Source organism: Bos javanicus, chromosome 17, assembly GCF_032452875.1.
Source record: "Bos javanicus breed banteng chromosome 17, ARS-OSU_banteng_1.0, whole genome shotgun sequence".
Classification (NCBI taxonomy): Eukaryota; Metazoa; Chordata; class Mammalia; order Artiodactyla; family Bovidae; genus Bos; species Bos javanicus.
Window position 1 is genome coordinate 69,850,826 of NC_083884.1, and position 26,737 is coordinate 69,877,562.

General features: G+C 53.8%; 2 protein-coding genes across 6 annotated transcripts; one reads left to right on the forward strand and one right to left on the reverse strand.

The window, feature by feature from the left end:
• The first annotated feature begins 1,430 nt into the window (after nucleotides 1-1,430).
• MTFP1 (mitochondrial fission process 1) lies at nucleotides 1,431-15,398 on the forward strand. 3 transcript variants are annotated; one of them, XM_061385354.1, is made up of 4 exons: nucleotides 1,431-1,957; nucleotides 2,993-3,120; nucleotides 3,493-3,725; nucleotides 4,476-4,768. In XM_061385354.1, the coding sequence occupies exons 1-4, from the start codon at nucleotides 1,891-1,893 to the stop codon at nucleotides 4,498-4,500; spliced, it is 453 nt and encodes a 150-aa protein (XP_061241338.1). In that variant the 5' UTR covers nucleotides 1,431-1,890; the 3' UTR covers nucleotides 4,501-4,768. The 3 variants fall into 3 exon arrangements, with proteins under 3 accessions (XP_061241338.1, XP_061241340.1, XP_061241337.1); XM_061385356.1 differs by lacking the exon at nucleotides 4,476-4,768 and adding an exon at nucleotides 14,941-15,398 and having other exon boundaries at nucleotides 1,432-1,957; XM_061385353.1 differs by lacking the exon at nucleotides 4,476-4,768 and adding an exon at nucleotides 4,775-5,387 and having other exon boundaries at nucleotides 1,441-1,957.
• On the reverse strand, nucleotides 10,014-24,861 carry LOC133229080 (SEC14-like protein 3). 3 transcript variants are annotated; one of them, XM_061385349.1, is made up of 13 exons: nucleotides 24,653-24,861; nucleotides 19,794-20,040; nucleotides 18,872-18,947; nucleotides 18,562-18,605; nucleotides 18,410-18,469; nucleotides 16,989-17,177; nucleotides 16,026-16,121; nucleotides 15,075-15,135; nucleotides 13,507-13,590; nucleotides 12,576-12,682; nucleotides 12,043-12,182; nucleotides 11,771-11,940; nucleotides 10,014-10,913 (listed from the first exon to the last, which is right to left on the reverse strand). In XM_061385349.1, the coding sequence occupies exons 2-13, from the start codon at nucleotides 19,845-19,847 to the stop codon at nucleotides 10,792-10,794; spliced, it is 1,203 nt and encodes a 400-aa protein (XP_061241333.1). In that variant the 5' UTR covers nucleotides 19,848-20,040; nucleotides 24,653-24,861; the 3' UTR covers nucleotides 10,014-10,791. The 3 variants fall into 3 exon arrangements, with proteins under 3 accessions (XP_061241333.1, XP_061241334.1, XP_061241335.1); XM_061385350.1 differs by lacking the exon at nucleotides 24,653-24,861 and adding an exon at nucleotides 22,793-22,939; XM_061385351.1 differs by lacking the exon at nucleotides 19,794-20,040 and having other exon boundaries at nucleotides 24,653-24,858.
• Between the last annotated feature and the right edge of the window lie 1,876 nt (nucleotides 24,862-26,737).

A 26,737-nucleotide genomic window follows, 5' to 3' on the forward strand; every position in this document is an offset into this window, starting at 1 on the left:
CTCGCTCCTCACACTTCCTCACTCAGGCAAACTTCCGCCTCAGGACCCTAGCGTCTACCCGCCAATCAGCGGGGCGCACGCGCAGAGCCACCTGCTACACTCGCGTGAGCGCCCCCGACGGCCAGCTCGTCCCCAGATTGGCCCGGCCGGTGGGCTGTCTTCCGCCATCTTTGCTAAGGGCACTAATGGTCCTCCTGATTGCCTTCACGGTCAGGGAGGAGGCCCCGCCTCGCTCCGCTCCGGCTTCTCCCAGCAGCTACCTAGTGTGGGTCCGGCGAGCGCGCGCAGAGCTTGTGGTGGGCCTGGATTGGGAGGGTGGTGGCGAAGCGACGATCACGTGGCGTTAGGGACCGTCTCCTAATTCCGCGCAGGCATTACCAGTGTTTCCGGGGCCGGGGATCGCCTTTGGTTCCCGAGCCCAGCTTCCTGCAAGATCCCGCTGACCTGGCTGCCCTACACGATCCTACAATGATAAAGCCTCCCAGGGCTGAAAACGGCTCTCAATGGGAGGCTGTGCTCTTTATTTGATAATAATAAAGCGAATTCTTTAATGAGCATTTCCTGGGTACCAGGCCACAGCCCTGTGCTTACCTCTTAGAGTTACTGCAAGGATTCAAGGAAACAATAATAGATGCAGAGCGCTTAAGAAAGCCTGATACGGTCAGTAAATATTGGCTACTTTTCATTTCTTCAGACCTGGCTGACAGTTCATAGGTGGCACAACTGGGATTTGAACCCAGGAGTGCCTGTGTTGAAAGGCTATGCCTTTGTTTGCTGATACCCAACCCCGCTCCCCAAGGGAGTTCCAGAGCTTTAGTGAAGTGCACTTATTCCTCACGTGGGTAAACGGGTCCAGGTGGCGAAGAGTTTCCTCTTTAGTGATCAATAACCCCATGTCCTGGGATTCTGTTCCGCTCATTTCCCCGAAGTTTTGTACCCCAACTCTGTTTCCCTGGCCTCATTCCTTTATTGTTCATTCGAGGTCCTGCCCGGAAGGTGGGCAGCCTAGTGAGACCCCAGTGCTTGAGAGCACGGGCCCTGCGGGGAAGGGTCTCCAATACGAGTTCAAGCAGCGACTTCGCTGGGGGTCCAGTGGTTAAAACTCTGTCACACTTCAGTGTAGCGGGTGGGCCCCATTCCTGCTTGTGCAGCTAACATCCCACATTCCCCGGCACAGCCGGGAAAAAAAAGTTCAAACACCCTCCTCAGCGGGGCTCTCACCGTTCACCACCCCTGCCTTAGGAGCATGGGAACTGGAGCTGCGCTGCCTGGAATCAAATGCCGGTTTCACTACTCAGCAGTTTTTTGTCCTGGGGAAGTGATCTATTTTTTCTGTCTCTATTCCTCATCTGCAAAATGGAGTGGGATGGGGGTGGGGGTGGGGGCTGGTGGGAAGGTTTAAAAGAAGCAATTCATCTACTCTTTAGCCAATGGTCTGGCCCGTAGTAAATTCAATCAGCGATGACTGTGTAATTAATCCTGGAAATCGTCCCAGAAGTAAACCTGTCCTGTTCCTCACTTAACAAATGAATAAAGCGAGGCTCAGAGAGGTTACAGGCTCTTGCCCAAGGTCACATAGCTGTGCTGCGCAGCATCCCGTATTTGAATCGCCTTTCTTTGGCTCCAACACCACAGTTAGTGGTGGAAGAGGATGGTGCCGATCTCTCAACTCCAGAGAAAGCCGTGAAGAAAATTAATCTGTAAAACCCAAGCCAGGGAGAGGGGCTCCGGTGTGCGGAGGAATTTGCAGACGCTCCCTGCTGGCGGGGAGAGCACGACCTGTCCTTCAGTCCGGGACCTTCGGCCGGTCCCGCCGCGGCGAACGGGAGAGCTGGTGGAAGCCGAGGCGGTAGGACCTGCAGCAGCGGCTGAGACCCTGGCGGAAGCGCCATGTCCGAGCCGCCCTCGCGGGGGGCCGAGCGCGACCTTTTCCGGGACACGTGGGTGCGGTACCTGGGTGAGCTCCGGGCAAGGGGCACAGCGACCCCCACACCACGTGGCTAGGGAAGCGGGAATTGCTTGAGGCCGGTGAGGGACCTGGAGATGGTGGGAGGATCTTTAGTTCTCTTTCAGCCGGGGGCAGAGACTGGGCACAGAGAGGGCTCTGAACTTGCTCAGGGTCACACAGCTCTGGGCTGCCCAGCCCTGCCCTTGGGGTTTTTGCTGGTCAGTCTCCCAGGTGGATTTCCATCCCATGTATGGAAGAGCCTGGTGGGCTACAGTCCATGGGGTCGCACAGAGTTGGACACGACTGAGCGACTTCACTTTCACTTTTCACTTTCATGCACTGGAGAAGGAAATGGCAACCCACTTCAGTGTTCTTGCCTGGAGAATCCCAGGGACAGGGGAGCCTGGTGGTCTGCCGTATATGGGGTCGCACAGAGTCGGACACAACTGAAGCGACTTAGCAGCAGCAGCAGCAGCAGCAGCAGCTCCCAGGTGAAAGCTGCAGTCCAGCTCAGAGGACGGGTGAGCGAGCTCTCCTCTCTGGCATGCCCCCAGGGGCTGTGGAGTCAGGGCATTAGGACTCCCATCTTGGCTCCTCACTGGCTGCATCTGAGCCTGTTTACTCCTCAGGGTAAAGGGGTGAACCCTGGGTCTCTCTCATTGCCTGGTAGTTGTAAGGGTAGAATGAGATAAGGTACAGAAAGGCCCGGCATGTGGTGAGTGCCTGGTCAGTGGGGCAGCCCTTCGTCTCTCTCACTGCCTCTGTGCCCACCAGCTCAAATGCTTCTCGAACCCACACTGTGAAGGCAGGTGAGTGATGAGAAAGGTGTTTGTGCTCAGCTCTTCCACAAGAGGACAGCTGGGGTGGGCATCATGGGTACCATTTTATAGGCTGGGAAACGGAAGCTCAGAGGGGTAAGATCGCTGTCTATCAGCACAGTCACCCAGCCGCTCCTCAGAAGGCTGAGGTAAGAACCAGCTGGCTCCAGTGCCCCCTTGTGGAGCAACCCAAGGGCTCAGGAACTGACGAGCCTCTCCCCACCAGGCTACGCCAATGAGGTGGGGGAGGCCTTCCGCTCCCTGGTGCCGGCAGCTGTCGTGTGGCTGAGCTACGGTGTGTCCAGCTCCTACGTGCTGGCCGATGCCATTGACAAGGGCAAGAAAGCCAGAGATGTGAGTGTTAACCTGCCCCGCGACCCCTCACCCTGGCCCGCGCCCCCTTGTGGTCAGTCCACAGCCTTGCACGTGGTTAAGTCCCTTATAGGACAGTCCACTTCCCACAGCCTGGCCTGGCACACTCTTTACCCTCTCCTTTGTAGGGTAGTGACCCCGCCCCCAGTCCTGTGGGTGACATAGTCTATACCCTGGTCGTGGATGTGAGTCCACACTCAGCCCTGAATTGGTACAGTCCAGAACCCAACGCTAATGTGGCTCTGTCCCCAACCCCCACTTCCCTTCCCTCTCCCTGGTCCAGTCTCATGCCCCTTGTCCACAGGGTTTCCCGCCTCTGCCCCTGCTGGATTAAGTGTCTCTTATGCCCACCAGGTACCGGGCCCTGAGGCAGGCCGCAGCAGCAGGGTGACCGTGGCCGTGGTGGACACCTTTGTGTGGCAGGCTCTGGCCTCTGTGGCCATCCCAGGCTTCACTATCAACCGCGTGTGTGCGGCCTCCCTCTACATCCTGAGCACTGCCACCCGCTGGCCTCTGGCTGTCCGCAAGTGGACCACCACCACACTGGGGCTGCTCGCCATCCCCGCCATCATCCACCCCATCGACAGGTGGGTGCGCCCCCAGAGCTGAGCTTTGGGAGGGGTGGAGTGTGACGCCTGCGGCAGAGGCAGCGCTGCTCTTGCGGCTCCTAAGATGGAAAGGGCGGTCTAGGCCCTTGTCGTATGATCTGGCAGGTACATCGGCAGTAAAGGTAGGAGGTGCCGTGAGAGTAGGGGACACAGGACGAGTCAGTTCCCAGAAAGAAAACTCAGAAAACAACCAGAGGTAGGCAGGAACAGGTGCACCCTGGAAGGGATGGGTTTTGAGAAGTTTTGGTGACAGAAGTCCATCTGAAACTGGGTTAAGTAAAATAGGAATTGATTGTTTCATGTAACTGAAAAGTTCAAGGTTGTGCTGCTTGGGACCAAGAAACCAACTGATGCTCTTAGGCGTGTAGGTCTCTTTGCTGGTCTTCTCCCCACCCTATCCCGTCTTGGCTTTAGTCACTTTCCCTCTTCCTAGGAGCAGAGATATCCACTCCAGTGTTCTTGCCTGGAGAACCTCAGGGATGGCGGAGCCTGGTGGGCTGCCGTCTATGGGGTCACACAGGGTCGGACACAACTGAAGAGACTTAGCAGCAGTAGCAGCAGCAGGAGCAGAGATGGCTCCCAGCAACTCCTAGCTCCCCTCCCACCAGCTTAGCAAGCCCATAGGAGGCGTCTTAATAGTGACAGCAAAAGTCCCAGGGAAGGCTGCCATTGGTCCATCCCGGACTGGGTGCCCACCCCTGAGCCAGTTTCCATTTTCTGATTGGCCAGGCTTGGGTCATGTGCCTGCCCTTAGAACCAGAGAGGGGACCAACCGAACCAGACCAACATGGAGGGGGAGGAAGAGTCTTTCCCCGGGAACAGAGCTGACCCTGAGGCCCTGCATGAATCTTTTATGTTTTTGGGCCTCAGTTTTCCCAACTGGGTAAGGAAGAGGGTGATGGCCGCCACCTGGATGGCACTTGTTCCCTGTGTCCAGGAGTTCCTTTCCTAGCCCTGGTCTCCTGCCTCCCGTTCCCCCATTAGCATCCCTTGGTCAGCTTGGGTCATGACCCTACACTGCCCCACAGGTCGGTGGACTTCCTCCTGGACTCCAGCCTGCGCAAGCTCTACCCCTCAGTGGAGAAGCCCAGCTCCTCCTGATCCTGCCCCGCCATCCCTGGCCTGTGGGCCAGCCCATTCCCTGCTCTGTTCCCACTCCTTCCTCCTGCCAGGGGATGCGGATGCCTCGCTCTCTGGGGTCCAAAGCCCTGGCACCTGAGTGGGTTTAAGCTGCTTGGAACCCGAAAGACAAAGACCTCAGAGCAGCAGCTGCAGTGACCCACAGACAGGACTTGAAGCCCGTCCGCTCCCGTGGAATCTGTGATACTGAGCCGGACTGGACTGAGTGGGCCCAGCCCCGTCCCTTGACAGGACAATAACATCCTCCCATGGAGGGTAAAGCACCTGAGGCCCAGACAAGGCGAGGAGCATGGCCAAGATCACTTAGCAAGCTGGGGACCCAGGACTCCCAAAGGCTCAGCCAGGTCACCCTGATGGCGGAGCAGCAAGTCACTCAGAGAAACAGGCATACACCCGCGGGGACCCTGAGGACAGATTCTCTGCCCCTTCCTGGTCAAGGCCTGCTGGGGCCTGGCTGGACGGCATGCCAGCTCTCAGTCCAATAAATCCTCAAGAAGTTGAGTTTTCTCCGTTTCTGTTGGGGATGAGCAGGGATGTGGTGAAGGGGAGCAGGGCGGGAGCCTCAGAGGTGGAGGCTGGTGTCTCTGGGAATGCACCGCTCACAGTGGCCAGCAGTGGGCCTGTCTGGTACCTCCCTGCCCACCAGTGGTCCCCTGCACGTGCCTGGAATTCCACCTTGGTGCTGCCAGCCTCCTCTGGGATGGGCATTGTCCTTTTTCTGCAAGTCTCCTAAGATACACACTAGGAGGGCAGTCTGTTGGGCAGATACCATCTGAGCCTGACTGCAGCCCAGTCTTCCCTTGGTTCACCCCCTCAAGATAACCTCTGTCTCCACAACCTCCTAGGGACTCCCTCCACTGCTGTGCTTATAGCCCCGCCTCACCCCATGTGAGTCCCTAGGGCCAGGGCCTCCATCTGTCCTAGAAGCTGCAGCCCCAGTGCTCCCTAGGTCCCTGCACACATCAGCTCTGTGCCTCCGAGCCAGCGGGCTTTCAGTGGCCCCAGTGTGTGTACGCATGCGTATGTGCTCAGCTGTGTCTGACTCTGTCACGCCATGGACTGTAGCCCACCAGGCTCCTCTGTCCATGGCATTTTCCAGTCCAGAATACTGGAGCAGGTTGCCACTTCCTTCTCCAGGGGATCTTCCCGACTCAGAGATCGAACCTGAGTCTCTTGAGTCTTCTGCACTGGCAGATGGGGTTCTTTACCAGCTGAGCCACCAGGGAAGCCCCCCTTGGTGAGGTAGGGTCAGCAGACTCCTACCAGTTTGTGAGAGCTGACCTGGGAGGCCCAGAGCACCAGGCACAGAATGGGCCGTTGCCCCTCCCAGTTCTGCTCTGAATGCTGCAGGGAGGGCTGCTGGATATAACAAATAAAGTAACAGGATGCGCCATTAAATTTGTTTGGTTTAAACAACAAATAAGACTTTAGTACAAGTATGTCCCTAATATGGCATGGAATGTATATGCACTGAAAAGTTCTTCCTTGTTTATCTGAAATTCAAATTTAACGAGGCATCCTGTATTTATCTGCAACTCTTCTCTGGGGTAGCGGGCATCCATGGAGCTGGAACACCTCCCCCAAGCACCCCAGCCCTCTAGAGGTAGGAAACACTGTCTCCAGCTGCCTCTTTCCGGGGAAGGGGACAGTTCTTTGTGACTGGACTAACTTGTGTTATCCTATTTGATGGGAAACAGACAGAGAGGTCGGTCAACCGGACTGGAGGTGGCAGATGCTGGGTGTAATAGGAAATTGCTTTCCTGGGGCCTAAGAGGATAAGGCAGACCCCGGATGGGGTTGGGGGAGATGTCTTTTCCCACCCCGGGGGGCCTGGTGGCCTTTGACCTGGGGCACGCTGGGAGTTAGGTCCCCCAGTGGCCGCTTCATGCAATGCTCAGGACCACCACGAGGAGGCAGCACCTCCCAATCCGCCCACCTTGACTGGTTCAAACCACTTTCAAGATTACTGAGAAGCATACATGTCATTGAATCGCCCCTAGTCGGCCTGAATCCATGCTAAGTGTTTCCTGTGATGTGGCGTATTTACTCTTTACAAGCACGTTGTGGTCGGGTCTCTGTTTCCTGGAGCGGGAGTCCCTTGAACCCCCCATCTCCCCCATCCCCCTTTCCTACTGCCTTCCAGCCCATGGCTCTCTATAGACTCAGACGCAGAGCTGACTCACAGGCTGTGTGACCTTGGGCAAGTTACCTAACCTCTCTGAGTCTTGGCTCCCTCACTGTACAATACTCCGTAACGACCCTCTGAAGCTGCTGAGAGGGTTACAGGAGAAACGGCTTGCAAATTTGGCCAGAGTGGGTCTCACAGAGGGGGCTATTTAATCAGTATTATGACTATAATAGGCAAGACATTTCAAGAACACACAATTGGTGACTGTGCCATCAGATGAGTAATTTAGAGAGCAAGTATGCCAATTATACGGTTCAGGAACTCCAGCCCTAAGGATTTATTCAGAGGAAATAATTGGATGGTGATTTGAAGATGTGCATCTGAGGATGATCGTCATGGTTTTATTTTTATACGAGAAAGTCTTGCGCACTCCTTAAAGGCCCAGTGCGTAAAGGAGCATTCTTCCGATCTGATCCTGCTTGTTACTGAGTCTCCCCAAGTCCTTTCTGTGTCCTGGTATCTTCTATGACTCCTGGAAGTCCCCGGGATCCAGTCTGAACATCCCAGATTTCAGAGCCTCCCCGCCGAGGCAGTCTCATTTCTCACCATGACACACCCTGCACCTCTGTCCTTGCCTTCCCCTGAACCCTCCAGTCTCTGAGCCTTTGCTCAGGCCATGCTGCCTGCTGGGAATGCCCTCCCCACCCCCACTTCCCTCTGTTCTCAGCCTTCAAGATCCATCTCTAATGGTACCTGCTCCTTGAACCCTCCCTGCCACCTTCCCCACCTCATCATCATGCAGCCCCTCTCCTTGGACAAGAATCATCAAATGACACCCACAGAGAACACAGCCGGAGTGCTTCCTACATGCCGGGCGCTGTGTTACGGAAACTCTGTCACGGCCTTTTCGGCACCTGGTGCCACTGTTATCATCCCACAGATGAGAAAGTGAAGTCCACGTGCGATGAGCCTTCCGTCAGCAGTTAACTCTCACTAAATCTCACGTGAGTGAGGAGGCTTCAGAGCATTTTCTAAAAGGAGGCATTGCAGGCAGGAGGATGTGGGGGCCTGGGGTGGGGGAACGTGCACGTGCTCAGCCTGGCCCAGCTCGGCCGGGCCCTGGGCTCCCGTGTGGGCTCCAGGTGAGGCTCGTTCCTTCCTCAGCCTCCTCTGGGCCAATTTAAGGAGGCTGGGGAGGGGGCAATGTCTCCTCATTATGGCTGCCCCCAGGAGGCTTCTGTGGGTTGCTCAGGTCTTGCTTCTCCACAAAGTCTGGGTCCCCCCCCTTCACACACAGTGGGCAGCTTGCAGGCCTCCGTCTTCCTGCTGCTATGCTGCTCGCTGACCACAGCTGAAATGGGGGTGCCCGTTGGCCAAGGCTAAGCAGGGTCTCTTTCTCTCCCCATTTCACCTCCTGGACACTCAGAACAAAGCGCCTGGCCCCTGAGTGAGACTGGGCACCCGGAAGCTGGGAGCTGGAGGGCTCCTGCCCATTGACTGTGGCTGGGCATCGGTGGATGCCAAGGGGCACCTTTTGACTCTTGGCTGCAGCCCTAGGCTAGGCTCTCTGTGCTACCCCGACCCCTCTCCTGGTAGCAAGTCCACGCCTCTGTCCACAGTGGGGTCTGTGAACTGTGGTCGAGGAGCTGGGACAGATGTGGATAATCTGACAACACAGCTCACAGCAGCCTCGGCCCCAAGGGTGGAAAGGGTCCACCCCTTCTTCCTCTGCACCCCTGCTGCAGCCTAGGGGTGGGACCTTTCCCTCAGGGGGCAAGGGTGAGACCCGATGCTGAGCCATCCTCCCCCACCACATCCTTGCCCAACCTGCAGACACTGCCACCATCTTCCAAGAGTATGGATCCATCCATCTCTGCCTACCTCCCCATCCCTTATTTGTAGGGTGGCCAGATAAAATATAGGACACCCAGTTAAATTTTAGTTTCAGATAAATAGCATGTCCCAAGTATTGCTTTTTTTCTTCTTCTAAATCTGACAACCCTTTCTTCTCTTCCTCCTTCCTATCCACCCCTCTCCCAGCCCCCTGCTCGGAGAGTCGGCGGTCTTGTCCTGTTCTGGCAAGTTGCTGCAGTAACGGGAATTAGTGGTGGGAGGGTGGGAGGAGGGAGGCTTTGGCTCCAGTCCTATTTCTGCCACCCATGGGCTGAAGGAAACGAGGCCAGTGCTGTTTTTGATCTATAAAATGTATCCCTAAGTGCAGATGGATAGTGCTAGCTGCTGCTGCATGTTAGCTTGAATGGTCTCGGACTCAGGCCTCTTCTGCCCGTGACGGGGCTCACCCCAGCAGGCTGGGCTCTCAGCTTATTCCCAAGGAACGTCAAGTCCTTCGTTCCCCACCCACCCAGCCATGTTCTCTGTGGAACTCCTCTCCTCCTGTCAAGAGATGTATCAGGACCTGGGGCTCAAGCCAGCAGCTCCATGTCCCCAGAGCAGAAAGCTCCTGGGGCCGTGGTGTCTCCCCGAGTCACCCAGGGTCATGGTGGGTAGCAAGAGGCTACGCTTCTCAGCGGCCGTGTGAGCACTGGACTGGATGCTGGGCTCTGAAGCACAAGCCCTGCCTGCTCTGCTGTGAGTTTCCTTGGATGACCTGCTTAATCAGCTTCGGGGGTCTCCATTGTTCCAACTGCTCAATGGGCATAATCCTCTTCTGCCCACAAACTGGGATTGGAGAGGGTGACATCCAAGACATTTCCACTGGACAATCTAAGATATTCCTTCTTCTCTGTAAAAGTAGAGTCTCAGGTGGTGGTATTATGGAGCAATTAAGAGCAATGTCTTTGGAGTTAAAAACAAACAAACACACACCTGGGTCTTGGATGCTGTGTGGTGTCGGAAGAGCGACTTCACCTCTCTGAGTCTTAGTATCCTTATGCATGTGTGGCTGTGACATGTAACCCCAGGGCAGGCGTGAGAGTGAAATGAGCTAAACTCACAGAGCACTTGGCACCATCTATGGTACATGGAGAGAACTCACTGAATGACAGCTGTGATTTTTTTTTTTTTTTTTATTGCCAGGCAGCAGCTAGAGCCAGATGTGACTTCCTTTGCTTTTAGGGAAGTGCCTTTAATTGCTTGAAACATAAGATGTGAGTTCCAAGGGGAGGTGGTAAGGGTGGGAGTGAGAGGTTGGGAAAGCTGTGTGTTTTGAGTCAGACAAAGCCTTCTATAGACAGCTCCTAACTACCCCAGGGGGCAGCCACTGCCAGAAATCTGGGGGCTGGGTCACCTGAGTCTCAGGAGAGACCATCCCCGCCACAGCCCCTGTCCGAGGTGCTGAAATCTCCCCTTGTAGAATTCTTTTTATCTTGCACACCCATTTGCTCCCTACCTCCATTCAACTTCACATTAGTTGAGCATTTACTTATATAAGAGGTAGAAGTAAGAAGAATTTAGATACATCTCTGACCCAAGTTGCTGATAACTCATGGGGAAGAAATTCAAGCACACAAATGCCTCAGGAGAAGTGAGGACAAAGGCCAGGAGATTCCTTTTTCTATTTCTCAGGTTGCAGGGACATCCATTCTTGTTCCTGCCCTTGCTTCTTCCTCTTCTGCAGCCTCAGCATCCTCCAAAGTGGTGCCTCCCCCACTTTTCCTGATCTGATCACAGCGCCTGAGTTTTCCCCAAGGCAGCCCTTTCTCTTCTGACTAGTGTCAGAGTCAAGAGGACTACTGAGCAATTTTTGGAGGGAGGTGGGGAGAAGAATATAGAGACAGAAAGCAAAGGGCCAGGGTCTCTGGGAAGTGAGGGAGCCACCTAGACAGGGGTGAGCTCCTTGTCGTATTTCTGCATGCCCTCGTCTGGGAGCAGCACCTCCACTGTGAAGCTGACCTTCTTGGCATGGACAAAGCTATAGGTGTTGTCAAAGCGCAGGACGTCTGGGGAGACAGATGGGAAAATGGGTCGTTGGGCCTGACTCCATGCCTGCACCCTGCCCCAGCCATGGGGGAGAACAGGTTGTGTTCCCACCTGTTGTGTTTGCCAAGCGGGGCCAAACTCCTCCCACTCTTCTTCTCTCCCCCATGGGAACTACCCCTCCTGAGCAGGGCCTGTAAACAGACCCTCATCTCCCCCGGCACATGCCCAGCCTGGCTTTAGTCGCACCAACTGGCAACGAGAACAATGGCCACTGCACCCTGTTGTCTCCACACCTGGACACTCACATGACGGGGTGTCCTCGGGGGCAGTTGGGAATGTCAGAGGCCTCCCAGCCCCCAGGGATGAAGTGGGGTGCTGGGCTAGGCCTGCACACACCTCCTGCCTCCCCTACTTAAAAACCTCCTTACAAGCACCCTGAGAGGTAGGAGTCGTAACCCCTGCTTCACAGGTGAGCAAACCAAGCCTCCAGTTTGGTGAGACTTTCAGGATTTTTGCCCAGGGTTATGCTGCTACCGCCAGGCTGACCTAGAACCCTGGCGCCACATGCAGCTGTGTGGCTCTGAAGTTGACTTGCTTCTCAGAGCCCTGGTTTCCTCCTGGGGAAAGTCATCTTCCCTGCTGTCCCTTGCCTGTGACCTGCGATGCTCTCAACCCCTTCAAGGCCCGTTTGGCTCCCCGCACACCGAAGGTGCGCTGGAGTGTGGGCCGCATGAGTGACTCTGTGGATGAATGGCACTGACCCAGGCTGTATGTCCCTGGGGGCGGGGGGGGTCACTGCCTCTCTATTGCTTTCTCTAAACCACGGGACAGGTGGCTCCATCCTTCCAGAGCTGGGGCCCAACCAGGGCAGACTCACAGACGCCGGCTTCCGTGCAGGTGAGGCTCCCGTCCTCGGGCACCATGTGGGCGTTGTAGCGCTGGCTGGCCAGCACCTCCGTCATCTCCGCGGCCCGCTGCCGCTCCCCCATCTTGGTCTTCAGGAAAACCCCGAAGCCAATGTCCCCTCCGTCCGACGCAAACTGCCACCTGTGTTGGGGGGAGGGGAAGGAGCACGGGCTGCTGCTGAGTCTGAGAGACCCCCGAGGGGCGAGGGTCCAGCTGGGGTGTGGGCGGTGGCCTGAGCCTTACCTGAGGACACAGCCTGGGAACAGGATCTCGTACTCCACCTGGTGCGAGGAGCCGCGGCTGATCTGCGCCGAGTGCTCGTACTGAGTCTTCACCTGGTCCCGCACGTACATGGACTTGGGGATCTCCCCACCGTAGTTGATCTGCAGACACAGAGCAGGACGGGCTTGCTCCCTGCTCCCAGCCATTGCATCTTTCAGGCTGTGTCTCCTGTTGGAGACGTTTCCCCATCGTCTGGAAGTATTCTGCTCATCCTGTCCTCCCCCACCCCTCAGCGGGAAGCCTTCTGTGTCCCACCAGCCTCGGTCAGGGCCTCTTCCGGGAACTTTCTCTCTCAGCTCATCCCTCTGGGTCAAAATTCTCCCATTTCTCATTTGCCTGAACAGCTGCTGAGAGCTCTGTTAGGGCAGGGCTGGGACTAACTCAGTACCTGGCTCACCGGTGTCTCTCCATAGACACTGGTGGAATGAATGAGTGGATGAGAAAGAAACCTAGCTTGACGCCTCTACCCTCCCCTGTTCTGGGGCTCTTCATACCTTGGTTAAACATTTGGGGTTCCCATCTGGGTCGGTCAGGGTCCCCCCAAACTGGGCAGGCAGTTGCTCAGGACTGATGAGTTTTAGCAATCCTTCCTTCCAGTTGCCTGTGGGCAGAGAGGTTGAAGGGTGACTACTGAGCATGGAGGGGTCCCGTCAGTGCCCCCTATTCCTACCAGGAGGGCCTAAGCTTGGCAGGTGGAGGAAGCCCTACAGGAGCTGGGCTGCCAGGGCTGATTCCCCAGTCTTTCAGGCCTTGGGCTGTAGAAGTGTCTTCCGGCGTTGTGTTGCTATGGTAACATGTTTCCCCTGGCTGATCAGTTTGCCCATTTTTGATGGTCTCCCAGTGATGAGCAGTCAAGATTAGTGTTGTCTACGTGCCTTAGGAGACTTTAAATCCCAACGAGGTCAAGGACCATGCTGGGGGCCTTGCAGTGTGCAAATGGCCCACCCAAGTCAGACCTCTGGGTGGAAGACGGTTAGCCTGGGATCTTTGAAAGGACCTCCCCCTCTTGCTGCTTCATCATCACAATCATAAAGCCCATTACTGTTCTTCACGCCCTGTGCAAAGCTCTGCGTTCTGGATTCTCGGGTGTCACACGGCCCCACCCTTATAACCAATCCAAGTTATCCCCCCTACATGGCCATAGAAGGTTAATATAAAGAAACTGAGCCCATAGCCCAGAGGTTGACCAGCAACCAAACTGAAACTGGTAAGGAGGAAGATGTGGACGCCTTAGTTGCCAAAGAGGTATGGCAGGGAGTAAGACAGAGGTAACTGGATAGACTCCATAGTGTAAGACCCACTACACCTTTGAGAAGGAGGAGCCTCTGACTCCAGGTGATGCATGGACCTCTGGATGGGGGTGATGGGCCACCTTACTCCAAAGCTCATGAATAGAGTTCAGGGGATGGAGCTGGAACAACTTACTTCCCAACACTACAATTTTCCTGCGAGTGTCCTCACTCAAGAAGGGCTTCATGAGGTTGTATCCCACAGGGAACAGTTTGGTGGCTGGAGAGATATAAGCAAGTATAATGGGGAAAAAAATGATTCCATCGGGCCATTCTCTCCATAACAGTCAGAGCCAACAGCATGGAGGAACCATGAATTAGGTTGGCAAGTTTCAATGCCCTGCACCTGACAAACCATCCAACCAACTAAGCCAACAAGCAGCCAACAACCCACCATCCAACCATCCAATGTATCACACAGCCAGCAGACCAGCCAACAAGCAGCCAACAACCCACCATCCAACCATCCAATGTATCACACAGCCAGCAGACCAGCCAACAAGCAGCCAACAACCCACCATCCAACCATCCAACGTATCACACAGCCAGCAGACCAGCCAACAAGCAGCCAACAACCCACCATCCAACCATCCAACGTATCACACAGCCAGCAGACCAGCCAACAAGCAGCCAACAACCCACCATCCAACCATCCAACATATCAAACAGCCAGCAGACCAGCCAACAAGCAGCCAACAACCCACCATCCAACCATCCAACGTATCACACAGCCAGCAGACCAGCCAACAAGCAGCCAATCAATTCTCATCAACCCATCAACCAGCCTACCAATCAACTAGCCACCTGACCAAATAATCAAACCCTACCAAACCAATTGACACGTCAGTCAATCAGAAAACCAATCAGTTAAACAACCAGCTAACTGCCCAACCAACTGCCTTTTCCAGTCAGTCAATCATTCAAATAACCAACCATCCAACCAGCCAACCAACCAGCAGTCAACCATCCGCAATCCCACCAAACCAACTAACCAGTCTGCCAACTAGACACTCACCCTCATAGCCAACCAAAATGCTAACTAGTCACTCAATCAGTCTACCAAACTAACAACTATCCAACTAGCCAATCAGATATGCAATCAACCACCAGGCAGTCAACTAGTCAGCTAACCAACTGGCCAGTTAAACAGACAACAGATGAAGCAATGAGTCAACCAGTCCAGTCAACCACCAACATACAACCATCTTTCCATCAATCCACCCACCCAGATAACAACTACCCAAATACTATTGAGTTCCCACCTGGCCCCAAGCCTGTGAGGGATACAATAGAAGTGAAGAATCAAAGGCTTTGCCTTCAAGGAGTAGACAACTCAAGGAAAGCAGGATGAATACATAAAGCTAACTGGAGGCTCAGAAGGCAGTAGGCAGGAAAGGCCAGACTGGGCTGTGGCAGCTGCCAATGGGAGAGGCAGTTTGAGGAGGGAGAGATAGACGTGGGTAGGAGAGGTGAGCGGGGATTCCTGGACAAGCTAGGGTTGGGGCTGCCTTTTCTTGCAGGAAAACCAACCATGGAATTTACCGTTTATGGAGAACTTACTCTGTTCTAGGCACTCTGAGTGATTTGCATGCAGCCAAGCAACCAACCTGCCTCTCTGCTTCCGGGAAAGAAGGCACTATTACTGTCCCCAGAGTTCAGATAAGGGACTGGAGGCACAGAGGAGTGCAGTCACCTGCCACACACCTTTCACAATGAGCATGAACTTCAGGGTCTCTGGGTAATTCTCTTCAAGGAGGCCAAAGAACTGTGGAACCAAGAAAGACCCCATCAGAGCCCGTACCTCCTCTTCGCCTACCCCCGTCCCTTTGCAACCTCCCCTTGGAGGTTTCAGAAGGCTGCGGAGGGATTCCCTTCTTTCCATCACTTCCATGGTCCCTGGAGGAAACCTCTCCACAGACTATTGTGACCACACTCTCGTAATAATTACATAATATTAACCATCTTTAGAATAAATCTTGTATTTATTCTATTCTGTACTACTATTCAACAGTAGTACAGTGATAATAACGGCTACTGTTCATTGCTTGTTCACTACTGGGGCTTCACGGGTAGTGGTAAAGAATCCACCTGCCAACGCAGCAGATGCAGGAGACACAGCCTCAGTCCCTGGGTCGGGGAGGTCCCCTGGAGTAGGAAATGACAACCCATTCCAGTATTCTCGTCTGGAGAATCCCAAGGACTGAGGAGCCTAGTGGGCTACAGTCCATGGGGTCACAGAGAGTCGGTCACGATGGAGCGAGTGAGAAAGCACACTCGTTTGCCAAGCGCGGTGTGTGCAGTTTATGTATCAACTCACAGAAGTGTGGCTATGTCCCTTTGGAGTGCAGACAATCAGTACCCCCACTGTGTAGGTGAGGACAATGGAGCATGGCGGGACAGAGTGACTTGCCCATGTCACAGAGCAGAGGTGACAGGGCAGGGGACGGTTTGTTGGAAGCTGCCCCTGTGGCGTCAGTACGTGCTGTTCCCAAGGCCTGGTCTGTGCAGTCTTCGAGAAACACAGTGATGGGGCCTGGGCTGCAGTGGTGGAAAGGCCACCACCTGTCACTAGATCCTGGCTCTGAGTGAGCAGCCAGTCACTGCTGGGCAAGCTGGTGGTTAAAGCAAGCAGGGCCGCCCGGGGCCTTTGCTCACCTCCTGGTACACTTCCACCAGGGGTTTCCAGAAGTGCTTCAGCCCCAGCCCCTCACAGTCGAATATCATCACGATGGTCTCAATCTTCCTCCCCAGCTGCAAGGACAAGAGCAGGGATCGGGGTGCGGGCTCAGAACTTGGGAGATGGCGCCTCAGCACGTGACCCCAGGGCTTCTCCCAGCTCCCTGCTCTGTCCTCAGAGGAATGAGCAGACAGAACGGTGACTGCATTTACCATCCGTCCATCCACTGTCCATCACCCATTCATCATCCATCCACCCTCCACCTGCCTATCAACCCATCCATTAATTGACCCACCTATTCATCAGTTCACCCATCCTTCCCTTCATACGGCTGTTCATTTATCCACTCATCCCTCCATTTGTCCAGCTAATATTTATTAAAAACCTATGTTGAGCCAGGCACTGTGAGTATGGCATATAGCTCAATAATCCAGAGTTCTTATCCTTAGAGTTCAGTCTGGCTGGGGAGACTGACCAGCAACTGGGTCACCACGGTCCTGAGCTGAGAGCCGCGACTGGACGCACAGAGGTGTAGGGTGCACGTTAACCCAGATGGGGGCCTCAGCGAAGGGGACGGTCTGAGCCTTGAAAGATGGATAGGGCAGAGCCAGTGGAGGTGTGGGGGGAACGTGTGTGTGCTGGGGGTCGGATTATCCCAAAGAAGGAGCAGCAATGGCAAAGACTCAGAGGGACTCATAGTAGCTAGCACTGCTGAGAGGCCCCAGGTGCCGGCCACATGCTCTGTTATCTAACTTCATCTCTGCAACCATTATTATTTGTCAGTTTTGGAGGTGAGGAGACAGGCTCAGAGAAGGGTGAGGTGACTTTCCAACGTGGCACAGCTGGGACGTGTCGGAGCTGGTGTGTGAGCCGAGAGCCCTCTGACCGGGACGTTGAGGGCGTAGGTGTGTTCCTGGGACTGTGGGCCCGGGCAGCCTCACCCGCTCGGTCTGCAGGTCACACTCGTGCAGGATGCGCTCACAGTCCCTCATCTTGGTCTTGAGCAGGTCCTGCTTGGTGACCGAGAAGAGCAGGCCCTTGGGGTCCAGCGGCCCGATGATGTCGTACCACACGGGGCAGCCGTCTCGGTCATAGCCACACAGGCCTCCAGGCATGTACTTCTGGATCACCTGCGTGAGGCCAGACACATGGAACTGGGCGGTGTGCAACCTCCCAGAGACCGCCGTGGGCTTCCCTTGTGGAAAAGATGGAAAAGAATCCTCCTGCAGTGCAGGAGACCCGGGTTCGATCCCTGGACTGGGAAGATCCCCTGGAGGAGGGCATGGCTAAACCACTCCAGTATTCTTGCCTGGAGAATCCCATGGATGGAGGAGACTGGTGGGCTGCAGTCCATGAGGTCGCAAAGAGTTGGACCCGATTAAGCGACCAAGCCCAGAGATCGCCGCCCCACCCCGCCCCCTCGCCAAACCAGGCTGCCCTGGGTGGTCTGAACCTATACACACCGTGGTACAAGCACCTTCCCTTCCCTGGAGGGTGGCCCTACGTCCAGGTGAGAAAGCTGAGGGGCTTGCAGGGGAGGTGCTTGCTAATGGCAGATGCATGGCAAAGGCAGGACTCAGCCAGGCCTGCCGGAGGCCTCCCTGAGTTCTGCCCGCAGAGTCTCCCGTGCCCCTTTTCCATGGAGAGGGGTTGGGCTTAGTGATGAAAAACACGGATACTGAAGGTGAGCAGACCTGCTTCAAAAAACAGATGCGCCTGCTTCCCTGCTGTGCACCCTTGAACAAGTGACACCACCCCTCTGAGCCCCATTCCCCCTCCTCTGCTGGGGAAAGTCCCCAAGATCACACTGGCTTAGCAGCCTGCCTGGCTCAGAGCTTGTGCTCTGCAAATGAAACCAGGACTGTTATTTAGCTAAGGCACCACGGTGGGGTCTGTTCTTCCCGACTCCTCAGTGGGCAAAGTTTCTTTCCCACCTAGACAGGATGCTTTGAGCAAGGCACCAGGGGGTAAGGGCTCAGAGCCACGAGCTAACTGTGCTGCTGAAGAGCCTGCATTTGGAGGCTTGAGGTCAAATCCCAGCTCCACCTAGAGGCTCTGGGACTTTGGGTGGCTGCTTAACCACTGCTGGGCCTCAGTGTCCTCATGCGTACAATGGGTACAGCTGTATCCATCTCAGGCGTTTGTGAGGATTAAATGAGTTCATGCAGGTAAAGTCTTAACTCAAGCTTGGATCTTAATAGGAAATATTCATAATTATTACACGAGAGTTGGCTGCAGTTTCCCGGGGGTTCCACAGGCCTCTCAGGTTTGCTGCCCTTTACTCATGGTCCCCAGTGATGCCGAGGCTGTTGGGTGGTATGTCTATCAAAAACTTGGGGTGTGGGGGGCGCTGCTGTCTCACCTCGGGGGGCTGCCATTCAAGGATGTGGTCAATGTCCATGGTCTTCCGGAACTCCATGTACTGAAAGGGAAATGAGTGGAGATAGAGGCTGGAGGTGGGAATTGCCCCCAACAAACGCCCTTACCAAATTTTCTGGGGGGGATAGGTCTCACCTTGCGGAGCATGGCCTCTGATTTCTGCAGGTCGAAATTCCGAGCTGTGGGAAGATGGAAGGAAGGGGTGAGGTGTGAAAGAGGCTGCCCTGCAGTCATCTTGTCCTGGTCCTGGGCAGGAGGCGGGACTATGGAGGGCACCGGGGGCCTTAGAGGGGACCTTCCTTTCCTGTCCCCTCCCCTCTTCGGGACCTGAAGGTGAAGCAAGATGATGTGGTCGGATCCTGCGAGCCATGGGTCCTCCTGGAGCAGTTGGTACCAGGTCCCTCTTGCTGCCCCTTGCCCTGACCTCCCCCACGTCCGCCCTCACCTCGGAGCCAGCGCAGAAGGAAATAGTCATCCGGGTTGGGCAGGGCGGGCAACACATCCTGGACATTTTCTCGGAACTGGGAAGAGAGATGCTGGTTGAAGAGGTGTTCACACTGAGCCTTGAGCTCAGACTCAGTGATATTTTTTTTTTTTTTTCCAGTTTCTTTCCTTCTCTTCCAGTGTAGTCTGGCCTGCGGTGATGGAAGATGGGTGGGCGGAGGGATGGGGAGGTGAATGGAAGGTGAGATGGGTGAGTAAATAGAAGAAGGATGGGTGGGTGGATGGATGGGACAAAATGAAGAGGAAACCAGTGAATGGATAGGAGAGATGGGGCGTGAGTGGACAGAGGAGGAGAGATCATTGGGTGGGGTGGGAGGGAGGAGGAATGAAGGAAAGGATAGATGGGCGGGTTGGTGGGTAGCTGGGTTGAGGGGTGAATATTCTTTGTTCTTTTCATTCGTTAGCCCCCCAAAGCTTCTTTTTTTCCATCCCATTTTCCATGAAAACATGGCTGGTAATTATGCATCCTCTTCCCCATTGACCGTGGGGATGACATACACACTCTACCCTGACTCTTAGCTCTTACAGACAGGTAAGAGCTTTCAGGGTCCCGGGCAGTGAAACGGAACAGAGTCCGAGGGCAGAGCCTCAGCATCTTCGGCTCCTACCTACGGGGAGGTGGGGAGGAGGCAGGTCAGATAAAGTTCCCAGGTCTGGCACCTGCCCTTCTGTCTGCAAGCAGTGCTGTCCCCCCGGCCGCTGCCCTGGACAGGGCAGACATCACCAGGCGCCGTAGGCTCTGACCCCGGGTGAGGTGACGGCCAAGAGACAGTGTCGAGGACGTGCTGAGCCCAGCAGAGGGGGAGGGTTCCGGCCCCCATGCTCCCGCAGCCCCTCAGCCCTTGCCCCTTGCCTCAGCTCACCTTGGCCAGGCTCTCTGCCTGCTTGGGACTCAGGTCTCCCACTCGGCCGCTCATGGCGCTGGGGGAGGCTGCAGGGGCGGGGGCCGCTCCAGTCAGAGGCTGAGCCCGCTCTGTGGCCCTGACCAAGCCAGGTCTTCTGGCCCCACTCCTGGGCGTGGCTCCAGGGCGCCTCCTCCTTGGCCAACCGTTGGATTGCACGTTACATAATTGGGATTAACTGAGGTCCCATGCTTGGCTCTGGACGATTCTGGGGGTGGGTGGGGAGCAGGTGAGGAAAACAGGGTGTGTCAGAGGTCCCCTGCCAGGGCGAGGAGGCTGGGAGGGAATAAGGCTGGCCTCCCAAGGTGTGAGTGTGCAGCCTGGGTGCCTGTCGAACCCCTCAGTGCTCCCAGGCCTCCAGGGGCAGGGGAACTTCAGGGGGAAAGAGTACTAATCTGAGTGCTGCTTCGCAGGCGGCAAATACTAGCAAAACAATGGGTGTGCTCCCTGCAGGCACCATCCTCTCTGACCCTCGGTCTTCCTCTCTCACTGATGAAACCCTGCACCTACAGTCCTGCTAAGATCACTCTTACCCAGCTCTGCTGGCCGGCAGTCAGGGACTTAGTCTCGTAAATATGTTGGTCACTTTTTCGAGGTGGGAGGCTCGTGGCTTTTTGCAACGTGTCCATATTCAAGAGGAGGCAGGCTGGGCAGAAAAAATGGAACTCAAAAGGTGTCCTCGATAAAGGCTTGTTTTTCTATGGGGCGGGTTACTGCTCTTCCTGTCTTTCAAATTCTCTCCTGCGGTGCCCGTCCTGCGCCTTCAATACAGGGAAGGGCTGAGGGCCCCCAGCCCTGCCGACCTCCCTTCTCATGGCAGAGGTCACGAGGACACAGGAGGCCTTGTCCAAGATCCCCCATCCCCTGCGTCCTAAGGGGGAGGAGGGGCATACTGATGCCCGGGAGGTGGTATCGGTGTTCCTCAGGATTTTAAACATCTGATCAGTGATGGGTGCCCCACCACTCTGCCAGGTGATGAGGGAAACCCAGAAGGTTCCCCTGTCCTTTGACTGAGACATGGAGACTATCAAGGGTTGTGCACCTCTAAGAGATTTATCCTCCAGCTATCGGAAGCTCCGAGGGCGGAGGCCACATTGTCCATGACTGTCTGTAAGGAAACCAGGAGTGCATCTGCCGGAGACCACAGTATAGATACGTAGCTACCTCTTCCAGGCCTTGGGAGGCGGGTCCAAGTGGGCTGAAACTCTCCCCTGGCCTAGCCTCGGACCCAACAGCTGGGCTAGCCCAAGGCCCTGTTCCCAGGTCTCTCCTACCCTCAGAACACCACAGGTCCCCATGCCTGGGCTATCTTGGGACCGATTTAGCTGAGGCAGGTGAGTGCTGAAACCTCCCTGCTCTGGGCCCTGATAGAATCAGGTGCGGGAGAAGGGGAGCCATCTCCCTCCGTCCAGGGCGCCTGCTGCATACACTCTGAAGCAGTTAGGTAATTCTCCACCCTCTGGTCCCTCCCCTCTTCACATTCCAGCCTCTTTCTGCCGCCACCCACACCCACTTCCCACCAGGCGGGCAGCAGGCAGGGATTGGGTTCCTCCACTGCGCTCTCATTAGCCCCTAATCCTGCTTGGTTCTCACCAGTCTCCTTTCTCGCCCTAATCCTCCTGATGGGAGGGTCTCCGGTTACCCCTGGGGACGTCAGAGACTGGGCAGGCAGGGCCAGGAGGAGGAGTTGGGGGTCCCCCCAGGAGCTATGAGGAGCTGAGGGGTATGAGACATATCCTTAAGAGCTTTTCCTGACCCAGACCACAAATTCACATTATCGTCATCATGACTGACAGCACTATGCACTGGAACTTTCTTTAGCAATGGACATGTTCTGTATTTGGGGGGGTTTCTAGTGGACATCACTGGTAGCCAGTTGTCACATGTGAAATGTGGTTGTTGTTATTGTTCAATCACTAAGTCGTGTTCCACTCTTCGCAACCCCGTGGACTGCAGCACGCCAGGCTTCCCTGTCCTTCACTATCTCCTGGAGTTTGCCCAGACTCATGTCCATTGAGTTGGTGATGCCATCCAACCATGTCATCCTCTGTCGCCTCCTCCTCCTCCTGCCCTCAATCTTTCCTGGCATGTGGTTAGTTTTAATTAACCTATATTTCGATTAATTTTATTGTAGATTGTCCCACATGGCTACCATATTAACACAGATCTACAGTGTTTATTGAAGGCTTTGTACATGTCAGGCCCCAAACTAAGTGCATCGCCTCATTTAAACGTCAGAGCCCCCTTCTGGGTAGCTACTATCATTAAGTCCAGTTTGCAGACAAGCAAACTGAGGTAGAGAAGAGCTCAGTGGCCTATCCAGAGAGAAGCACATGCAGTTCATCACTCTGCGGTCATGCTGGAAGCCGCCCCTCAGCCTCAGCTCTGGAGGCTCCACCCCAAACAGGGAGAAGATCCAGGCACGGAAATCACCCCACAGGGATGCAGGTGGCATTGAGCCGGACCTTGAAGAAAGGGAGGATGTCAATCAGTGGAGACTGGGGTAGAGGAAAGGGCAACCCCCGACACCCCGCGGAGGGCACGGCGTCAGCCATGGTGTGGAGCGGGGCGGGTGAAAAGCACACCTGGGCTGTCTTGGGAGGGCAGAGCTGGGGACGTAACATGATGGATCGGGTCCCTGCCCGCAAGGAGCTCAGTCTGCATTTCTGTGCTGAGAACGTTACGTCCTTATCAAACCGCTTGGAAACAGGTAGGCGTATCCTCATTTTACAGTTAAGGATATGAAAGGCCAGAGAGATTAAGAAACTTTTCTGAAGACTCACAGCCCAGAAATGGGAAGCCAGGATTTGAACTCAAGCCCGTCTGACTCTGAAACCTATAATGGAGCTACCACCCAGGTGTACCTTCCCCCAAAGGGCTCAACGTTGTACCCGGCATGTAGGAGGTCGCTCAATAAAAGTGAATAATCATCGCGTGTTAGGAAACCTGGATCCACGCACCTCGGGCTGCAGCGTATTCCGAGCCCAGGAGAATAGATTTCCCTACCTCGAAACAAAGACCTCGGTGAAAAAGAACCACCCCGAACCCCCACCCACAGTACCCATCTTCTCCAAGTCCTAGTTTGCCAAGCTCTCAGGGGCCCATGGCAACAACCAGGCCACAAGCAAACAATCGCAGGGGGTAGACAGGGCCACCCGCTCCACACCCTGGACCCCTCCTTCCAGACGCTAGTTACTATGAAATGCGAAATGCCATAGTATCAGAACCAGTTGGGTGAGTACAGAGGGGGCCCAGGGGGTGAGGGAGCCTCACCATGGGGTGAACGTTGCTGGGGAAGAGGCCAGGGTGGGGTTCAGAACACAGTGGGGTGAGGTGGGGTGGCCTGAAAAGGAGAGGTGAAAGGGGAACTGTGGGAGCGGGAGGTGGTGGGGGGGGCGCCTTGCCCCAGTCCCAGCGGTGGTCTGGGTAGAACCCTGGGGCGGTCTGCTTTCCCTGTTTCCCCTCTGGGCAGTTTCACCTTCTTCTTATTAAAGTGTGAATTCACATACAAGTTTACCATTCTTAAAGTGTAAAATTAGTATATTCACAAGGTTGTATAATCTTATACAATCACTGTCTAATTGCAGAATATTGTTTACAAATATTTATTTTATATTTGGTTGGGTCGGGTTCTCAGCTTTGGCACAGGCAGGATCTTCTTGTAGCTGGCAGACTTTTCTCTAGTTGTGGCACATGGCTTCCATAGCATGTGGGCTCTGTAGTTTTCGACGAATGGGCTTAGTCGCCCCGAGGCATATGGAATCTTAGTTCTCACACCAGGGATGGGGCCCACATCTCCCGCATCGGAAGGCTGGATTCTCAACCACTAGACTATCAGGGAAGTTCCTAATTGCAGAATATTTTCATTATCCCCACCTCAAAAACCACTGTACCCTCCATCAGTCATTCCCCATTTCCTGTACTCCTGCTCCTGCCTCTGGCAACTACTAATCTACTTCCTATCGTGATAGACTTTCCTGTTCTGGAAATTTTATATTAATCGAATCATAGAGTATGTGATCTTTTGACTGGCTTCATTAACGTAGCATAATGTAGACAAGGCTCATCCTTACTGTAGCTGGCATCACTACGTCACTTCTTTTCATAGCTGAATAATCATTTTTTGCATGAATACACCACATTTTGCTTACCCATTCATCAGTTGATGGGCATCTGGGTTATTTCCACTTTTGGGGTATTATGAATTAATGGTGCAATGAACATTTTTTGTACAAATTTTTGTGAAAACATGTTTTCACTTCTCTTGGGTGTATCTTTAGGAGTGGAATTGCAGGTAGTAATTCTATGTTCAACCTTTTCTTTTTTTGATATGGACCCTTTTTAAAGTCTTTATTGAACTTGTAACAATATTGCTTCTGTTTTGTGTTTTGGTTTTTGGCTGCAAAGCATGTGGGAATCTCAGCTCCCTGACCACACCCATATTGCTGACATTGGAAGACAAATTCCCAACCACTGTACACCCAGGGAAGTCCCAAGATTTAGTTTTAGCTCTTATATTTAAGTCTCTCTGTTTAAAAAAAATTTTTTTTTCTATTGTGGTAAAATATGCCTAACATAAAATTTTCCATTTTTAAGAGTGCAGTTGAGTGGCATTAAGTACATTCACACCGTTGGGCAGCCATCACCACCATTCATCTCCAGAGCTTTTTCATCTGAAAAAGCTGAACTGAAACTCTGTACCCATTAAACATTAACTTCCCATTGCTTCCTCTCCTTAAAGCCCCTGGTGTCATTGGCAAAGCTCATGAACAATTCTCGGGAAATTAAAATAGAATGTGGGTAATGAAATAAAGGCTAACCTTTTTTTCCTTTTTCCTCTGTGCTTAGTCTAGTTCCAATTGCTCTCAGGGGGGCTGCATGCAGAGACCTTGCATCGGCTCTTCAGACCGGAGTTCCTAGTGCAAAATGGCTGCGGCAAGCCCTCAGCTCAGTGGGCCGTGTGCAGAAGTGCTGCACACGACACTCAATTCAAGATGGCGGCAGCGAGCCGTGTGCAGAGATGCTGCACCCGGCACTGCGATCTGAAGCCGGGAGCAGCGCCGCTCTGTAGAACTCCGCCCACTCCCCCCTGACCCTATAAAGCAGCCCTGCCCGCGGCCTGTCAGGAGACCCTGGACTCCAGAGCCTGAGCTTGCACTTCTCCATTCTTTGATGAAAGAAATAAAGCTTTCCCAGGTGGCGCAGTGGTACATAATCCACCTGCCAGTGCAGGAGATGCAGAAGACGTGGGTTTGATCCCTGGGTCAGGAAAATACCCTGGAGTAGGACATGACAACCCACTCCAGTAATCTTGCCTGGAAAATTTCATGGAAAGAGGAGCCTGGCGGGGTTTAGTTCATGGGTTTGCAAAGAGCTGGACTCGACTGAGCATGCATGCAAACTTCTTTCAAAACTAAACTCTGTCGCATTCTTTTGACTTGAATGACAACAGGTAGGGGGACCCGTGTTGGGGCCTGACTGGAAAGGTCAGTAACCCTGGCAACCACCATCGTACTTTCTGTCTATACAAATCTGACCACTCCAGGTGCTTCTTGGGAGTAGGATCATATAGTATTTGTCTTTTGCATCTGGCTTCTTTTGCTTTAAGTTTAATGTCATTGAAGGTTCATTCATGTTGTAGCATGTGTCAGAATTTCATTCCTTTTTAAAGGTTAAATAATATTCCATGGTATGAACGGAATACATTTTGTTTATCCATCCATTTCTTAATGGACACATGGGTTGACTCCACCTTTTGGTTATTATGAATAAAACTGTTATGAACATTGGTGTATAAATACCTGTTCGAGGCCCCAGGTTTCAATTCTACCCAGAAGTAGAATTTCTGGATCATAACGTAATTCTATGTTTAATTTTTTGAGGAGCTGTCATACTGTTCTGCACAGGAGCTGCACCATTTTACATTCACAGCCATGCACAAGCGTTCCAGTTTCTCCACGTCCTCACCAATACTTCGCACTCTCTGTTGTTTGATAATAGCCATCCTCAGGGGTGCGAGGTGATGTTTCACTGTGGTTTTGCTTTGCTTTCCCTAATAATCAGTAATGTTCAGCGTCTTTTCATGAGCTGTTGCCCCTTTGTACATCTTCTTTGGAGAAACATCTACTTTTTAATTCACTTTTAAATGAAGTTTGTTGTTGTTGTCATTGACTTGTAGGAGTTCTTTACACATTCTGAGTTTTAATCTCATCAGCTACATGATTTGCAAATATTTTATCATTTCATGGGTTGCCTTTTCACTCTGTTGATAGGTCCTTTAAAGCACACAAGTTTTAAATTTTAATGAAGTCCAGTTCATCTGTTGTTTCTTTTGTTACTTGTGTGTTTAGTGTCATTTTCAAGAAGTCATTGCTGCCAAATCCAGTGTCATGAAGCCGTCCCCGGTGTTTTCGGCCAACATGCCCTTGCTGCTTACCATAGGAATGGGTTGCTATGGTGATAGGAGCATGGAGTAGGGCTGTTAAGGAGGCTGCAAAGTGGAGGAGCTTGTACGCTGTCCAGGGCCAGAGCTGGCACACCTCTGCTCGTGATACCAGGGGCCACCCTAAGGGCATGGAGTGTTCCAAAATTATGCCAAACTGGTCTCTGCTTTTATGGCCATTCTTGGGAACCTGGAGTGCCCAAGACTGCTGTGGGGGAGGCCGAGTCTGGTGGTGATTGCAAACAAACTACCCAACAGCTGTAGTTCCTCTCCCAACACTGAGCAAGTCATCCTCAAATGGTTCAAAAATATATGGTGCTGAAACAGCTGAGTTTGAACCTTGGCGTCCCCTCTAATGTGCTAGGTGAGCTCGAGTGTCAGATTTCTCATCTGTAAATTGGTGCTAATAATACTCCCTTCTTATAAGTTTACTGGGATGGTTAGAAGAGGCCAGTAAGTTATT

Bases quoted from the DNA above. Each gene is read 5' to 3' on its own strand.
- LOC133229080 (XM_061385349.1), bottom strand. From the start codon at position 19,847: ATGAGCGGCCGAGTGGGAGACCTGAGTCCCAAGCAGGCAGAGAGCCTG. The intron at 16,122-16,988 runs GTGAGGCTGCCC...TTGTCCTTGCAG, and splicing joins GTGACCTGCAGACCGAGCGG to CTGGGGAGGAAGATTGAGAC. The intron at 10,914-11,770 runs GTGAGTCTGCCC...CTGTCTCCCCAG, and splicing joins CTGCACGGAAGCCGGCGTCT to ACGTCCTGCGCTTTGACAAC.
- MTFP1 (XM_061385353.1), top strand. From the start codon at position 1,891: ATGTCCGAGCCGCCCTCGCGGGGGGCCGAGCGCGACCTTTTCCGGGAC. The intron at 3,121-3,492 runs GTGAGTGTTAAC...TATGCCCACCAG, and splicing joins AGGGCAAGAAAGCCAGAGAT to GTACCGGGCCCTGAGGCAGG. The intron at 3,726-4,774 runs GTGGGTGCGCCC...ACTGCCCCACAG, and splicing joins ATCATCCACCCCATCGACAG to GTCGGTGGACTTCCTCCTGG.